The following is a 14,835-nucleotide window of genomic DNA, read 5'->3' on the forward strand; positions in this document are numbered from 1 at the left end:
ACAGAATTTCATGACCCAAAAAATTTTCAACCCTTTATATCTTCTACATTTATAGATCTGTGCGCAATATAACTATAGTTTTTAATTGAGAATAACAACGTGTACAAGAGAACAAAATTCCATACCAATTCTTGGTTCACAGTGGGAGATATAGGAAGGCCATAATTTTACAGAATTTCATGACCCAAAAAATTTTCAACCCTTTATATCTTCTACATTTATAGATCTGTGCACAAAATAACTTTAGTTTTTAATTGAGAAAAACAAAGTGTATAAGAGAACAAAATTCCATACCAATACGTGGTTCACAGTGGGAGATATAGAACGGCCATGATTTTACAGAATTTCATGACCCAAAAAATTTTCAACCCTTTATATCTTCTACATTTATAGATCTGTGCACAAAATAGCTATAGTTTTTAGTTGAGAAAAACAAAGTGTATTAGAGAAAAAAATTTCATACCAATACGTGGTTCACAGTGGGAGATATAGAACGGCCATAATTTTACAGAATTTCATGACCCAAAAAATTTTCAACCCTTTATATCTTCTACATTTATAGATCTGTGCACAAAATAACTATAGTTTTTAATTGAGAAAAACAAATTGTACAAGAGAACAAAATTCCATACCAATTCGTGGTTTACAGTGGGAGATATAGAACGGCCATAATTTTACAGAATTTCATGACCCAAAAATTTTTCAACCTTTTATATCTTCTACATTTATAGATCTGTGCACAAAATAACTATAGTTTTTGATTGAGAAAAACAAAGTGTACAAGAGAACAAAATTCCATACCAATTCGTGGTTCACAGTGGGAGATATAGAACGGACATAATTTTACAGAATTTCATGACCCAAAAAATTTTCAACCCTTTATATCTTCTACATTTATAGATCTTTGCGCAAAATAACTATAGTTTTTAATTGAGAATAACAAAGTGTACAAGAGAACAAAATTCCATACCAATTCTTGGTTCACAGTGGGAGATATAGAACGGCCATAATTTTACAGAATTTCATGACCCAAAAAATTTTCAACCCTTTATATCTTCTACATTTATTGATCTGTGCACAAAATAACTATAGTTTTTAATTGAGATAAACATAGTGTATAAGAGAACAATATTCCATACCAATACGTGGTTCACAGTGGGAGATTTAGAACGGCCATAATTTTACCGAAGTTCATGACCTAAAAAATTTTCAACCCTTTATATCTTCTACATTAATAATAATAATAATAATATAATAATAATAATAATAATTTTATTTGTATTTGGGTAGACCCATACAAAATGGAGTTTGGTTCTCCTGAATAAAACAATACAATCAGAGTGTATAATCTGACAGAGAGAGAGAGAGAGATAGAGAAAAAGAAAAAAAACAAACAAAACACAAAAAATAATAATACAAAAAGTAAAAGATAAAAAACATCAAAAAGGAAAATAAAAGAAATATAAATCTTCCAACAAAACAACATTAACTAAAATAATATGAAACAGTTTATATAAACCAATAATAAATAAAAAATTACCCTTGTTTAAACTTTTGTAAATAATTACTTATAACTAATAATAATAGTAATAATAATAAAAAACAGCTCACAAATTATCAGAAAAATCTTTGAACTTCAAAGCTGAAGTCACAAAATAAAATAAATTATCCATTTGTTTTAAATCATTTATAACAAGTAAATTTTGTAAATTTTCTTCTTTTTCCAAATTAGATTTCAAATATGTGTCTAAATACTTTTTTCTTATGTTTTTAAATGTAGGGCAGACTAATAGAAAATGAAAAACATTACAAGGTTCCTTTAAATTACATAGATCATATATAATCTCATCATTAAAACTGTAACTGTGATATCTATAATATAATTTTGCATTTAAAGGGTTAGCAAGCCTTAACTGGCTTATCACTCTATGTTTTATTATTGGAGATCTGATTTCTAAGTAATATTCTCTAAAACCTAGATTGCTTATATGTTTATATAACGGATTACTGTTTGAATCGAATACAGAGTTGATATCTATTGAAATATTATTATTTTTAACTTTCTCTGAGATGTTAGAAATTTCTTTTTCAATTAAATTTACATTGGTCATGTGAAGAATGTTTTCAGCTCCAATCGGTATTAGTTTTGATTTAAATTGTGAAAACCAATTAAATTGTATTTTATTTGTAGGCGCAGAGTCCAATTCAACCAACTTTTGCAAACACATTCTAGGCAGTCTATCATCTTCCATCTTTTTCACTTTAATAAACCAATTACACATTCTCTTAATAACCAAATTTCAAGGTGATCAACGCCTGTTTCTAAACGAACCAAATAGTTGGCAGTATTACGGGGCCAATTGAAAACTGTTTTAAAAAATTGCGTACTTATTATATCAATTCTATTGCAGTATAATGGTGCCCAAATCTCAGATGAATAGAGTAAGGTCGAGCTAATTAATGATCTAAAGAGTTCAAATTTTGTTTCCCAAGCGTCCGATTTGGATTTAATTAATATATCTCTAGCTTTGGCTGAAGCGATCTTTGACTTTTTAATAAACTCTTCTACTGCCACCGAAAAAACCCCTGAAGATGAAAAAGTAACACCTAGATAATTGAATCTATTGCAAATTTCAATTTTTTCATTATTATAATAAAAAGCTAGTGATTCCTTAATTCTACCGCCTCTTCTAAATGGTACAATTTTAGTTTTAGAAATATTAACCGTAAGGGCATTATTAGAACAGTATTTTGATAAAAACTTTAATTTACTATTAATCCCAGACCAACTATAATCAATTAGAGCCAAATCGTCAGCGTATAGTAAAGCCGAAATATCTTCATCATTTTTAACTTGTATGCCTTTGCAGCCGCTATTCTGTAAAAAGAGAATTAGGTCACTAATATATAAAGAGAAAAGCAGGGGTGACAAGGAGTCTCCCTGAAGTACACCCTGTGTGACGTCTACCCTGTATTCTCCTGAGTGGTCTTTTAAAACTATTGTTGCCTTATTATATAAATCTATTAATATGTTCAATACCCGACTACTCAAACCAATTTCATGCAATTTGGGCCATAGCTTATCATAAACCAAACTATCAAAAGCCCGCTGAAAATCGATAAATGCCACATAAACTGTCCTCCTTTTCATTCGCAACCCAATATGTATAGCTGAAGACAAAATAAAGATATTATCTGTACAGCCCCTACCAGGACGGAAACCATTTTGTTCTTCCGGTATAACTTTAATATTGTTTGCCCAAACCATGATACGTGTAGATAATATTGAGGTGAATATCTTTAAAACGGTGTTAATTAGGGCAATACTCCGGTAGTTACCTGGGTCCCTCGGATCACCCTTTTGAAAAAGATGGAAGACAAAAATTTCAGCCCATTTATCCGGGACCTTTTCACAACTTAATACAGAATTATAAAGATTAAGCAGATAATGCTCCCAATCGGCCGGCATTATTTTAAAAAATTCATAACTTAAACCGTCAGTGCCAGGAGCTTTTCCTGATTTACAACAATTTAGAGCTGCCTGTAATTCCTCTAAAGAAATATCGCCATCCAGTGCTGAGACCCGTACATCAAATGGAAGACTATATCTACTTCGAGTGCCATAAAATTTAGAATAATATTCCACAAAGTCATTTGTAGAAATAAAATCATTCAGTGGGTTTTTGCGCCTAAATTTATTAATCGCCAACCAAAAATCTTTTGTATTTCGCACATTACTAAGAGTATCCAAACATTCTGTATAATATATTTTTTTACTGAATTTAACTATAGATTTATAATTCTTCTTAACCTTTAAAAAATTAGAATATTCAACATCAGAAAAATTCTGTTTTACTAAATTTCTATATGCAAATCTAACTTCCCTTTTTGCATTTTGGCATTTCTCATCAAACCAAACCTTATTTTTTAATTTTAGATTCCCTATAGGAATTCTCTTTTTTACTATCAAACCAGAAGCATAAGCGCAACCTTTGAAACAGCTCAATAAATTTTCATAAAGATAATTAACATCAGTAGAACTAAAATAAATATTATTAAAACTGTCCGGTAGGACAGTTGTATAAGGGTTGATCGTCAAAAACTGCACGAAAAAGCGTAACGTTGAAAAACACCCAACTTTGACAATTTTTTTCTCTTTTTCTAAAAAAGATAAAATTCCCAAATTTTCTTTAAAATATAGGGCAAACCCTCCTTTATAACTGTAATTTTTTTGCAACCCCCCAGAACTAATAGATTTTGAGAAAAAAAGTTGCCGAAAATGAGCAAAAACGGCATTTTCAGAAATTGTTGTTGTTCTTCTTCTTGTTGTTGTTGTTGTTGTTGTTGTTGTTGTTGTTACCTTTTTTGTAAACTACGTAGCGCCTAAACGCGAGAACCGATTTTCATGAATGAGGTGACATTCGATTCGGAATTTTATGTAGATGTGCCTTTTGGGGGTCTCGACGCTGTACACCGAATTAGAGAGGAGTTAGCCCCCTTTATGTAAGGCCCCCTTCAAAATTATTATTACTAATTACTCTGTAAATCTTAGCCCGAATTTGATAAAATTTGGTAGGATGATAGAGTTAGGGCTCCCCTACGTAACATTAAAGCGGCGATCTGCTCTTACACTGGTTAAGGGGAAGTATAGCAATCGTTTCAAATTATCGACAAGTGAACTGATTTTCATGAATGAAGTGTCATTCGAATCGAAATTTTGTATAGATTTGCACTTTAAAAGTCTCGTCGCTATGCCTCATATGGAGGGGAGTTTGCCCCACCCAAGTAAGGCCGTTTCTAAAACTATTATTACCAATATTTCTATAACGCTTTGTCCGATTTTGATAAAATTTAGCACGAAGAAGTGATTAAAGCTCCTCTATATGGCTGTGAAGTGCCATCATGCTCTTACACCTACTAAGAGGAAGTACTGCAATCGTTAAAATTATCAATGGGTGAACCTATTTACATTAATGAATTGTCGTTCGATTAAAAATCTTTGCCTCTTTGCCTTTTATGGAGAAGTACTGTAATCGCCCGTTTATTTTTCTTACTTCTCTTAAAAGGAAGGTCTGAAATCGCAGTTTAAATTTGCTTTTTACGTACAAATACCTTCCTATTTTATATAAAAAGGCTTTCTCAAAAAAATTGTTATTGAGGATGGTTTGGGGACCGCAACTATAATCATTCTTTAAAAAGATCTCTCCAGTGGTAGTTACGGTTCCTACTTAACACCTTATCAGGTTATAATGATAGAATTGCTTATTCCAAATTTAAAAAAAACAGTAAAGCAGATATGTAACTTAGCAAAATAGACAAAAATGAAAATCTATCCAAAAGGTACAAAAATCTCCTTAACAAAAACTTACAGTTTAAAAAGTTAAGTATAAGGGTTGATTAAACGCCAAAAGGTACACAAATCAGCAAGTACCCAACATTTCATTCAAGCTTAGTTGATATAATTTAAGTAATTTTGCTGCATTAACTTTTCCTTCACATTTTTTAGAATTTATTAGATGTCACAGACCCTTATGCTGGCCATTTTCATCTACAAAATATTTGTTCAAGTAACACTGTAGATTGACTTTAATATCTATTAATCTATAATAATCAAACTATTAATTACAGGTTAAAAAGAAAACGTTATAAAAAATAAAAAAAATTACGAAGCTACAAAATTTAAAAACTTTTTAAAAAAAATGCTTACACCAACATACATCAATGATTTCGATTATTTTATTTTTAATAAAAATCGTCTGTTTAAGTTTATTCTTCGATTAAAGTAATTGTTATTTTATGTAGTAGTCAAACGTTTATTACAATAGGTAATAATTATCTGGCTCTATCGCAAATAATATAGTTTTCTTCAATCACACTCTCAATGTAGCTGTTCTTCTCACAATGTTATATATATGTTATGTAATATAAAATAAATAAGATATGCATATTTTTAGGGCAGCTAATTATTCCAGTATTTTACTGTAAGTAAAATTAAATTACAATTGAGAAATGAATAATTGTTGTTGAATAATCTACTTGTTATTAACTGTGCGTTATTTGTGCTCACAAATACTTCGGAAAGACGAATTCTAGACTGAAATATTGTTTTAAATCCGTGATTCAAATTTAAATAGTAGCCGACTCTGCCTTTGTCTTTTTCTACTTTAACGTGCATGTATAAGATGTGACAACTTCAGAATAAAGGGCATATTAAAGATAAATCAGAAGAATAATTTGGAATAGAGTTAAAATAAAGTACCTATTTAAAAACGAAGATATAATATACATTTTATCATTATTATAACCAAATAATATTATGAACGAACTGGCCAGCATCTGTGGCATCTAATAAATTCTAAAAAATGTGAAGGAAAAGTTAATGCAGCAAAATTACTTAAATTATATCAACTAAGCTTGAATGAAATGTTGGGTACTTGCTGATTTGTGTACCTTTTGGCGTTTAATCAACCCTTATACTTAACTTTTTAAACTGTAAGTTTTTGTTAAGGAGATTAGTTAATAATAGTGAACATAAATAGTTCTGAACTTTGATTAAATTAAAATCAGAAATTTCTTTATCAATAAAACGATTAGTTTTAGTGCTATTTACATTAAGAGTATCACTATGGCAATTTGACAAATACAATGCCACGGGAAGGTGATTAGTTAATTCCGGGAGTGGCACAACTTCGAAATCAGCGACCAAATCTAAAACTGGAGGAGAGATCCACACTGTATCTACAATACTAGTACCTCTTGGAGTAAAATCTGTATACTTAGCCGGCGTGTCACTAATAGATCTACCATTTAATATAAAATAACCACTATCCTCCATAAAGTTAACAAGTTTCCGCCCTCTAACATTACAGACTTCATCCAGTGAATCTCTCTGCCCTGACAAACAGCTGCCCTGGAATATATCTTCCGATAATTGATTTAAATTCCCCACTCTGGCATTCCAATCACCTCCCACTATGACATAATCCGAATTTCCCCCGCTTTTTAAACCCAAATTTACATTTTCTAAAACTAGCAGACATTCATCAGTATCAGCACTAGGGGGCCAATAAAGATTGCCAACTATAAATGAGACAGAGAGAGTTTTTATTCGAACAAACATACACAAATTACTATTATGTATTTCCAGATGAGGAAAAACATCCTCTTTAACAAAGGTTATTAAACCTCCACTCGCTCTTCCTCTTAACCTACTCTTAATTGCTTTGGCCATATAAAATTTATAAGAACTTAACCAATTCGGGACAGAAAGCTTTTCTGTAAAGACAAAAGTTTCAGACAAACAAATTATATCGGCACTAGAAACTAAATCTACCACCTCAGAATCTAAATCAAAAATTCTCTTAAAACCATTTATATTCCAAAATAAGATCTTTAATAAACTCTTACCACTAACATCAAACGGTAATTCCTTTAATTGTCGCTTTGGGATAAAAAACGTTCCAAGGAGCCTTGTTGCAAATTTTTCTTCAAGCTCTTAACTTTCCTTTTCTTCGAGATCTTCTTACTAGTCCCAGAAGTGTCTGTTCCAGCATCATCAATATCATCCCCAGAGTAAGTCAATTGGGGAGTCTTATCTCCAACTTTTTCCAAAAATAATTGAAGGTCTTCAAAAGAACTTATAGATTCTATTAATGCACCATCCGTAACTCGAATAAAAATTCTACAATTTCTAAACCATACATATTTAAATCTGTGCTTAGCTTGAATCTGTTTGACTTCTTTAAACAGCTGTGCATAATATGGGGACAACAATTCTGAAATATAAATAGGTTTTTTTTCTCCAGTTGAAGAAAAAATTTCAGAAGTTAACTGTAAATGCTTCAGCTTTTTCAACTTAATAAATTCCACTTTATCCAAATTAGTCACAAACTTTACTATTACTGTGTAAAAATCTGAGTGTTTAGCCTTGACTCGGTAGCAGTGATCTATCATATTCTCTCTATAAGGGAAATCAATAACTTGGCAAATCTTCTTAAAAATCTGCAAGCAATTATTCCCTGCTGATTCCGGAACATTTAAAAGTCGAACTCCATTATTGAAACGTAAATACTGAATATTCTGATTATAGTGAGATTTAAGAGATTGAATTTCACCTTTTAATTTCTCATTTTCATTTTTAAGAACCTTAATATCATTATTAAATACTTTAAAATTTTCAATTAAATTTGTACTAATTTTATTAAATTCTTCTTTACAGCTGATCATAAATGTTTTTTGATTTTCATCTATCTTGATAACTTCAGTTCGTAAGTCCTTCATTTGTTGTTCAAATGAGTCAAACTTAGACAATAACAAATTTACCAGATCTTGTCCCCCACCACTTTCATGCACGGCAACACGCAAACCCCCACTACCAGCTCCATCTACCTTCTTATCACCCATAATTGTTAATGCTCAACTTTTAAACAAAAAAATTAGCAATTTCAAACTCAGTTTTCTCCAAATGTTTTACACTGACTTCACAACAACTTATATCACATCCTTAACAAAAACTTACAGTTTAAAAAGTTAAGTATAAGGGTTGATTAAACGCCAAAAGGTACACAAATCAGCAAGTACCCAACATTTCATTCAAGCTTAGTTGATATATAATTTAAGTAATTTTGCTGCATTAACTTTTCCTTCACATTTTTTAGAATTTATTAGATGTCACAGACCCTTATGCTGGCCAGTCCGTTCATAATATTATTTGGTTATAATTATGATAAAATGTATATTATATCTTCGTTTTTAAATAGGTACTTTATTTTAACTCTATTCCAAATTATTCTTCTGATTTATCTTTAATATGCCCTTTATTCTGAAGTTGTCACATCTTATACATGCATGTTAAAGTAGAAAAAGACAAAGTTAGAGTCGGCTGCTGTTTAAATTTGAATCACGGAGGATTTAAACAATATTTCAGACTTGAATTCGTCTTACCGAAATATTCGTGAGCACAAATAACACACAGTTAATAACAAGTAGATTATTCAACAACAATTATTCATTCCTCAATTGTAATTTAATTTTACTTACAGTAAAACGCTGTCCTAAAAGTATGCAATACTTATTTATTTTATATTACATAACATATATATAACATTGTGAGAAGAACAGCTACATTGAGAGTGTGATTGAAGAAAACTATATTATTTGCGATAAAGCCAGATAATTATTACCTATTATTAGAAACGTTTGACTACTACATAAAATAACAATTACTTTAATCGAAGAATAAACTTAAACAGACGATTTTTATTAAAAATAAAATAATCGAAATCATTGATGTATGTTGGTGTAAGCATTTTTTTTAAAAAGTTTTTAAATTTTGTAGCTTCGTAATTTTTTTTATTTTTTATAACGTTTTCTTTTTAACCTGTAATTAATAGTTTGATTATTATAGATTAATAGATATTACAGTCAATCTACAGTGCTACTTGAACAAATTTTTTGTAGATGAAAATGGCCAGCATAAGGGTCTGTGACATCTAATAAATTCTAAAAAATGTGAAGGAAAAGTTAATGCAGCAAAATTACTTAAATTATGTATCAACTAAGCTTGAATGAAATGTTGGGTACTTGCTGATTTGTGTACCTTTTGACGTTTAATCAACCCTTATACTTAACTTTTTAAACTGTAAGTTTTTGTTAAGGAGATTTTTGTACCTTTTGGATAGATTTTCATTTTTGTCTATTTTGCTAAGTTACATATCTGCTTTACTGTTTTTTTTAAATTTGGAATAAGCAATTTTATCATTATAACCTGATAAGGTGTTAAGTAGGAACCGTAACTACCACTGGAGAGATCTTTTTAAAGAATGATTATAGTTGCGGTCCCCAAACCATCCTCAATAACAACTTTTTTGAGAAAGCCTTTTTATATAAAATAGGAAGGTATTTGTACGTAAAAAGCAAATTTAAACTGCGATTTCAGACCTTCCTTTTAAGAGGAGTAAGAAAAATAAACGGGCGATTACAGTACTTCTCCCTAAAAGGCAAAGTGGCAAAGATTTTGAATCGAACGACAATTCATTAATGTAAATAGGTTCACCCATTGATAATTTTAACGATTGCAGTACTTCCTCTTAGTAGGTGTAAGAGCATGATGGCACTTCACAGCCATGTAGAGGAGCTTTAATCACTTCTTCGTGCTAAATTTTATCAAAATCGGACAAAGCGTTATAGAAATATTGGTAATAATAGTTTTAGAAACGGCCATACTTGGGTGGGGCAAACTCCCCTCCATATGAGGCGTAGCGACGAGACTTTTAAAGTGCAAATCTGTACAAAATTTCGATTCGAATGACACTTCATTCATGAAAATCAGTTCACTTGTCGATAATTTGAAACGATTGCTATACTTCCCCTTAACTAGTGTAAGAGCAGATCGCCGCTTTAATGTTACGTAGGGGAGCCCTAACTCTATCATCCTACCAAATTTTATCAAAATCGGGCTAAGATTTACAGAGTAATTAGTAATAATAATTTTGAAGGGGGCCTTACATAAAGGGGGCTAACTCCTCTCCCATTCGGTGTACAGCGTCGAGACCCCCAAAAGGCACATCTACATAAAATTCCGAATCGAATGTCACCTCATTCATGAAAATCGGTTCTCGCGTTTAGGCGCTATGTAGTTTACAAAAAAGGTAACAACAACAACAAGAAGAAGAAGAAGAAGAAGAAGAAGAAGAAGAAGAAGAACAACAACAACAATTTCTGAAAATGCCGTTTTTGCTCATTTTCGGCAACTTTTTTCTCGAAATCTATTAGGTCTGGGGGGTTGCAAAAAAATTACAGTTATAAAGGAGGGTTTGCCCTATATTTTAAAGAAAATTTGGGAATTTTATCTTTTATAGAAAAAGAGAAAAAAATTGTCAAAGTTGGGTGTTTTTTAACGTTACGCTTTTTCGTGCACTTTTTGACGATCAATCCTTATACAACTGTCCTACCGGACAGTTTTAATTAAAGATCAGAAAAAGCACTTTAAAGTGGTACCATTCACATATGTAAAACTTTTTAAAAAACCATATAAAAAAGTAAAATAAGAAGAGCAACGAAAAGTACGTGCACTCAGTACAAAGGCTCGAACCAAACTACATTTATAGAGCTGTGCACAAAATAACTATAGTTTTTAATTGAGAAAAACAAAGTGTATAAGAGAACAAAATTCCATACCAATACGTGGTTCACAGTGGGAGATAAAGAACGGCCATAATTTTACAGAATTTCATGACCCACAAAATTATCAACCCTTTATATTTTCTACATTTATAGATCTGTGCACAAAATAACTATAGTTTTAAATTGAGAAAAACAAAGTGTATAAGAGAACAAAATTCCATACCAATACGTGGTTCACAGTGGGAGAGAAAGAACAGCCATAATTTTACAGAATTTCATGACCCACAAAATTATCAACCCTTTATATTTTCTACATTTATAGATCTGTGCACAAAATAACTATAGTTTTTAGTTGAGAAAAACAAAGTGTATTAGAGAAAAAAATTTCATACCAATACGTGGTTCACAGTGGGAGATATAGAAAGGCCAGAATTTTACAGAATTTCATGACCCAAAAATTTTTTAACCCTTTATATCGTCTACCTTTTTAGATCTGTGCACAAAATAACTATAGTTTTTAATTGAGAAAAACAAAGTGTATAAGAGAACAAAATTCCATACCAATACGTGGTTCACAGTGGGAGATATTGAACGGCCTTAATTTTACAGAATTTCATGACCCAAAAAATTTTCAACCTTTTATATCAGTGGTTCTTAACCTTTTCATAGACGCGGAACACAATTATATGTATATATTTTTCTCGCGGAAAACTAACTTTAAATAATTTGAAATTCGGTATTTAGCAAGAACCTAAAATTAAATTCAAATTAAAAAAGAAGGACCAATTCTTTGTTTTCGTATTTTTCCTAAGTTCCTAAATTTCAATACTTTTAAAATTGATATTTCGCGGAACACTTGGACCATATTCGCGGAACACTTGGACCATATTCGCGGAACACCGGTTAAGAACCGCTGGTCTAGAGACTCGTGAAGAAGTCCAAGTCTACAAAAATTAACCGAAAAGTTTTTATTGAAGACGCTTAGAAAAATGGCCTCGCCAAAACGTGGGTCGAACCATTGGTTGAAAAGCCATAAAAGTGGATGATTAAATTAGTTTGATTAACGATTGAAATTGAACTAATTCGGTGATTAAAATTAAAGTTCAATTTAATTCTCAGATTTAATCATAATTTTTTTAGTTTGATTAAATTAGTTTTTATTAACGATTAAATCTGAAATTTAATTGATTAAATAATTGTCATATGATTAAAATTACGATTAAATTCGCCGATTAAATTCTGATTAAAATTAAAAATAAATTCAATCAATTAAAAAATTTAATCAATTAAATTTAGAATTAAATTTTTTTTTAATCTGTGCCCAACTCTGGTTTGTAATATGTTTTAGAATGGAAGAATGATCTGTAATTATTGCAATGTCATCTTACACCCAGCATTTATTTCCGCCTTCTGTATACCCCTTCAAGGGCATTATGAATATCATTTTATAAAACGTAATGCCGATGATACTGTCCTCTCTCCTCATAAAGACCCGGTCCTTGCCTTTCGCTCAATCCCATTTAGAATGTCTTGAACCTTGGCTAAAGAAATGGAGAATTAAAATAAATGAAAGCAAATGTAATTCTTCATTCCCTAAGCAAACATTCTCCCTAAGGCGAACTATTCTTTCACCCGTTTACGGAACTCGTCAATGTGTTCTAACTAGTTGAGGCCCTCCAGCTCTCGTTGGCGAAGCGTTGGGCCAAAATCCTTTATAAAATAAAATATTAGAATATTGTTTTGAAAATAGTTTTACCGCTATCTACAATTGTGAAAACCTTATCTTAAAGGTCACAATTTCTCCAGGGTAAGTAGCACTATAAAGAGTATTTATTTTATAGACATACTCCATTACTGCTCCGACCATTTTCGAAGCTACTGACCCCCTCACAGAGACCTACAATGATTTTTTTTAAAAGAAAATTCTATTAACGACACTTCTTCCAGAGGGGCGGATAGACGTCTATTTAGAGGATCATCGGCCGTCTCGCTACCGACCTTGTGCTCGGTCTTTCTTCACAGTAGATAATCAAACGTTATGAGCCACTTCGCACACCTTGTGAGAAATTACTTTCTAACTGTATTATTTCTGAAATCCAGATACTCACTTCTGTCTCCAACTGCGCGTTAAAATTAGTTTCAAGAGTTCAGTCAGGTGGTATTAACGCATATACCTTACACTCCACCTGCAGTGCCAACCATTGCCCAAGACACTATCCCGTTAAGATAACAACAAGAAATCTGAGGAACTTTCTGTTTTAATAGACAATCCTTAGCAGGACCTGAAGATGTCTTGGTGTGATTGTGACGTTTGGTAGTGGAACTTTAACCCCGCCTAAAAAAATTGGCATTGCTGCTTTACATATACATAGATATATAACTTTTATCATTATTCTCATAAATTTTCCATTTTAGGGAAGTTCAAGTGAGGTTAGGGATGAAGGTTACATTTGAATAAAGTTGGTAAGAATGAAATAAATTGCGCCCAAACATTCGGAGTCAATATTGGACGAAAATTTGGGCGCTACTTTGTAATTAAGAGAAAGAAAACAGGTGTTATGTTCATATTCGATGTAGTTTCTTTTCCTGAGGGGCCTTACTCTGGTTCACAATAGATGCTGACAACAGATCGAATAATTAAACAAAAAAGCTCTAATGCAGTTCCATTGGTATTGTAACTTGAAATACAATAATATAGAGCCAAAAGCCGAATAGTACTTTCCCGCAGGAGTTCTAATATCATGTGCCTTTTTACTCGCAAATAATGTATATTTTTTCTATTTTTTATGCCCATTAAAGTGCATATATTTGTTTTCAGAAACTGCGCTCAATGCAAGAGGATGTTGGGCCAATTTTTCAAAGGACCGATTTGTGCGGAAACCTGTCTGAAATCCTTGGGATTCGTGACGCCAGACTGCAACAAACCAGTCTCGCTTACCGCTTATCTCCGCAATTCATACTAGATGAAACTTATTTATTAGTATTTTGGGCTTACCAATATTTGTGTGCAACCACACTTAGTCTTATAACATAAATATATCTATATCCTAAATTTGGCATGCACTTATTCAGTTTAAGATTTGTTTAAATAATTATTCCTAACTATTGTAGTTTTTTTATTAATTCTTTCAGAATGCCAATCTATACAACTTACTGTTAAAGTGCTTCTCAAAAGTTTATTTCAATGTAAACCGCTGTGAGGTAAGAATTGGCCATATCTCTCAGTCTGGTATTTCAGAGCATGCTCCCCTGATATTTATTGTAGATGAAAATATATTAAAGAATGTTATTTTCAATAATAGGTGAATTAAGATTTGAATTTTACCTGGGCTTGCCTAAATTTTAATTTATAAAAAAAAAAGAGTTCTAATAAAAGAGTGGTATAATCTCTCTTTAACTCGAAACAAAAATGAATATTTCTCTTCCATATCTTCAACACATTATTCCGACCTGCAAGACTTCCATAAATATAAAGTGTTTTTTAAGTAAGTTCCGTATTGAAATAAAAGGAAAACAACATTCTTTTCTTTACAATTTTATTTTTACATGAAAGCCTGGTACATTAATCTACTTTTATACTTAACTGACAATAATATTAAGGCACTTATCGTATCGTACAACCAGTTTTAGAATCTTATCCTCATAGAAGTCGGCCACCTGATTTGACAACCGCTGCAATACGGTTCAAACAAGTTTGAACTCATTAACGAG

At 31.4% G+C, this 14,835-nt stretch overlaps 2 protein-coding genes across 2 annotated transcripts in view; one reads left to right on the forward strand and one right to left on the reverse strand.

Moving 5' to 3' along the window:
- Window positions 1–8,457, reverse strand: part of LOC141448486 (uncharacterized) — a 41,482-nt gene extending 33,025 nt beyond the window's left edge. The window contains exon 1 of the mRNA XM_074116865.1: window positions 7,408–8,457. Within this exon, the coding sequence (XP_073972966.1) occupies window positions 7,432–8,403 (972 nt within the window). The 5' untranslated portion in view covers window positions 8,404–8,457 and the 3' untranslated portion in view covers window positions 7,408–7,431. The remainder of the gene's footprint in view (window positions 1–7,407) is intronic.
- The window catches only part of LOC141448485 (salivary peroxidase/catechol oxidase-like), a 72,301-nt gene extending 57,731 nt beyond the window's left edge, over window positions 1–14,570 (forward strand). Inside the window, exon 19 of the mRNA XM_074116864.1 lies at window positions 13,943–14,570. Within this exon, the coding sequence (XP_073972965.1) occupies window positions 13,943–14,087 (145 nt within the window). The 3' untranslated portion in view covers window positions 14,088–14,570. The remainder of the gene's footprint in view (window positions 1–13,942) is intronic.
- Window positions 14,571–14,835: the final 265 nt, after the last annotated feature.

Source organism: Rhodnius prolixus, unplaced genomic scaffold (assembly GCF_049639745.1).
Source record: "Rhodnius prolixus isolate KJV_2025 unplaced genomic scaffold, Rpr scaffold_43, whole genome shotgun sequence".
Lineage (NCBI taxonomy): Eukaryota > Metazoa > Arthropoda > Insecta > Hemiptera > Reduviidae > Rhodnius > Rhodnius prolixus.